General features: G+C 47.1%; 1 protein-coding gene across 1 annotated transcript in view; it reads left to right on the top strand.

The window, feature by feature from the left end:
• The window catches only part of lin28b (lin-28 homolog B (C. elegans)), a gene marked incomplete at both ends in the record, with an annotated part of 50901 nt that extends 47966 nt beyond the window's left edge, over positions 1-2935 (top strand). Inside the window, one exon of the mRNA XM_080533496.1 lies at positions 2611-2935. Coding sequence (XP_080389622.1) covers positions 2611-2935 — 325 coding nt within the window. The remainder of the gene's footprint in view (positions 1-2610) is intronic.
• Positions 2936-3666: the final 731 nt, after the last annotated feature.

Genomic DNA, 3666 nt, shown 5'->3' with positions numbered 1-3666 from the left:
TTAGCATTTTCTTTTATCAAGTGCAGTCAAACAATATGTCACAACATATTGATGTTACATAAAGAAGGGAACATTTTAATACATACATCCAAAATAATAAATACCTCCATAAGAGTAGAGAGACTTAAGTCCTCGATTATGAAGAGGATCCAGAAATGCTAACCCTAACCCTAGATATGTGGAGGGTACACATGGAGTATAGACAACTACCATGACACACACACATACACACACACCAGGGTTTCCGTTAGAAAAAATTGCCGTCGGACATCGTGTCCGGGAAGATTTCGATTTACCGGACAAACGTGACATATTCCGGTCATCATATTAAAATATAATATAGCTGTTTGTCGCGGTGATTACTGTTGTGTAGCGGCCTATATATGCCATTTAATGTCTATTTCTCATCCGATACGATTAGATGCGAGCTATATAATATATAATAATATAACATGATTCGCATGCGCGCTATGCCATATGTCACCACACTGGGAACTGAACAGACTGCATCGATCAATGAACGGACTCCACATTACGTTAACTGAAGTTTGTTAAATTGTTTGGGATTAATGTGAGTTTTCTATTTTCTCTTTCCAGTTTTACCCTTTTTTAATCAATAAAACAACGTCATTTCTATAACCAGGTCTCGCTGGTTGGGAAGGCATTTAGTTTAGCTGCCTGTCAAATTATACTTAATCGGACTCGGGAGTATGACAATGAGGAGAACATAACTGTTTATTGATAAACAATTGATAGGCAGGTTGGGATTTTAATTAGGTTTTTTCTCTCTCTCTCACTCGCTGTCTCTCTCTCACACACACACACACACACACACACACACGCACTCACCCGTGGTGGTCAGCACGGTGCTGGTGAAAAACAGGGAGGAGATGAAATCCCAGTTGGGTTCGCTGGAGTTCCCCAGCACGGGCACGCCGTAGTTACTGGTTACCTACCTCCAGCGCCCGGGCCAGCAGCTCCTCCAGCGCCCGGGCCAGCAGCTCCTCCAGCCGGGCGTCGGACACGCACGCGTTGTCCCGGAGGAACTCCCGGCGGAGGGCCTGCAATTGTTCGCGCAACCGGTGCGACGGCGTCAGCCGCCTCCATCTCTTCAGAGCCAGACTTCTCCTCAGACTCATTGTTGCTTGGTTTCATGAAGTAATTGCTAAGCTTACTTTGTTTTGCCATGTTTACATTAATTTAATCGCTCGCTATGGTGCACTTTGAGCTGCAACGTTTGCGTGGTGGCCCGCTGCGCAGGGTTGCCAGATGGGCCGGGTTACCGCCGAATGGGCTACTGGGTTTAGCGGTAATAGACTGGTTAGGCTGTATTGTCAATCCCATCTGGCAACCCTGCCGCCGCTGTTTCGCATAGGCAGCCGCTAGCATACACATTAGGAGTCATCATCATGCCGGCGTCAAATCATATAATAATAAAATAAATACATAGCCTATATATTCGTCTTTTTTAAAATAGAAGGAATCAGAATGTGAACTTTAGCGAATTGTATTCAAACTGTGCTTAGAGGGAATTATTTTCACCGGACAATATGACCGACGAGTTTTAAATTTGTCGGACTTCAACAAATTTTACCGGACAAAGACCGGTAATTACCGGTTAACGGAAACCCTGACACACACACACATATACACACACACTCATATGCATATACAGATACATGAAAACACACGCACACACACACATATACACATATACGTACGCACACACACACACACACACACACACACACGCTCATATGCATATACAGATACATGAAAACACACACACACACATGCTCATATGCATATACAGATACATGAAAACACACACACACACACACTTGTCGAAGCCATCATTGAGAGCATACTCACCTCCTCCATCACAGTTTGGTACGGCAGCACGGACAGTAAATCCCGGAAAAAACCTACAGCGAATTGTCTAAAAATCATCTAAGATCATCGGCACCCCTCTCCCATCAGTTGAATCACTATATCTCAAACGCACTAACCAATAGAGCAAATCAAATGATCTCTGACCCCTCCCACCCTGCTGACCACCTGTTTCAACTTTTGCCCTCTGGACGGCGCTACCGATCCCTGGCCACCAAAACATCCCGTTTCCAAAACAGTTTTTTCCCCTCTTGCTATAAGGACTCTCAACACCTGACTCCCTGCACTAACCCTGCCAGATGTACCGCACTTTATACTTGTAAATATCAACTATGATTTTGTCTTGTGGTTATGTGTGTACATTGTCCATTGTGATAGTCATATGTAATGTGTGTATGTTTGATGTAATCGACACTGCTGTATTGAGTTTTTTCCATCTGTACCGACAACAAATTCCAACGACCTTGATCGTGTCGATTCATTCATTCATTCATTCATTCGTTGCTAGATGTCTTCTCTCGTGTTCAGATCAGCACACATAGCCTTTGTTACATCGCCATCTAGTGGAGGAACGGCGCCACTTGTCTGTAAAATCCATAAGACGCCCCAAGTCGATTTTTTGCACTTAAGCCAATTAACAGCGTTCATGTCCAGGTGGAAATAATAATCTCCTCCCCCTCCCCTCTCCTCTCCTCCTCCCCCTCTCCCCTCTCTCTCCAGCTGTTATAACTGTGGAGGTCTGGACCACCATGCGAAGGAGTGTGGCCTGCCGCCCCAGCCAAAGAAATGCCACTACTGCCAGAGCATCACGCACATGGTCGCCCAGTGCCCCCACAAGGCGCTGGCGCCCCCCTCCTCCTCCTCAGGCTCTCAGGACCCCCCCCTCCACGCCTCTACCTCGGCCCCAGACTACCTCTACCCCCCCGAGGAGGAAGAGCGCTCTGGCTCGTCCCCCCTGGAGGGACACTCGTCCTCCTCCCCAGAGGAGCCCCACACCCCCACCTACACCCCGCCCCACGGCTCCCAGAGGTGGAGGAAACCCTGAGAAACCCCCAGAGAGGTCCCACCCCCCGCTCTACCCTCACCTCACCCCCGACCCCTGACCCCTCACACACCCCCCCCAACATGTCCCCTCACCCAAGGAAACCCCCGAAGCCCCCGCCTCATCTACCTCACACTCGTTGGGAAAAAATGGGAGGTATTTTCTTCTTTTTTTTGACTTTTTCTTTTTTTTTTGTCCACCACCAGCGCAGCTATGGCAACGATTGTTGGGGTACGGACGCGTGTGAATGTGTGTGACTGACTTGACTGACTTGCTGTGATTCCAGGTGAAGCTATATGGCAACAAAATGGCGGCTGGGATACTTCCTGACTCATGGGAGACATTTTTAACTGTGTGAAATTGTGACTTGTGACTTTGTCAGTGCAGCTCAAGAGACGATTTTTTTTGGCTCAAAAAGAAAGAAAAACAAAGTGACGGGGTGTGTGTGAATCTGGGTTTGATGACTGGTTTCGTCTCTCTGGGTCGCCCTCACCACCCTCGTTTCGTGTGGCAGTTTAGGACTGAACAAGGACTCCTTTTCAGCTTTTTTGGGGGTCCACCTTTGTTGAACAGAATCATGTTTTATAATCATTCCTCGAACTAATCATGGGTCTTTTTCCAGTCGGTTTGAATGTTAGGCTCTCGTCACAGAACGAAACTCTCCCAACAAGCTCACGACCAGCTCAGAAACCAAAGGATGCTGTTTTTTTTTTACGTGGCCAATTCATTCAATG

This window comes from Nansenia antarctica (genome assembly GCF_963989245.1).
Source record: "Nansenia antarctica genome assembly, chromosome: 6".
NCBI classification, from domain to species: Eukaryota; Metazoa; Chordata; class Actinopteri; order Argentiniformes; family Microstomatidae; genus Nansenia; species Nansenia antarctica.
The sequence above is the reverse complement of the archived record's forward strand: the minus strand, read 5'-3'. Positions and strand labels throughout refer to the sequence as shown.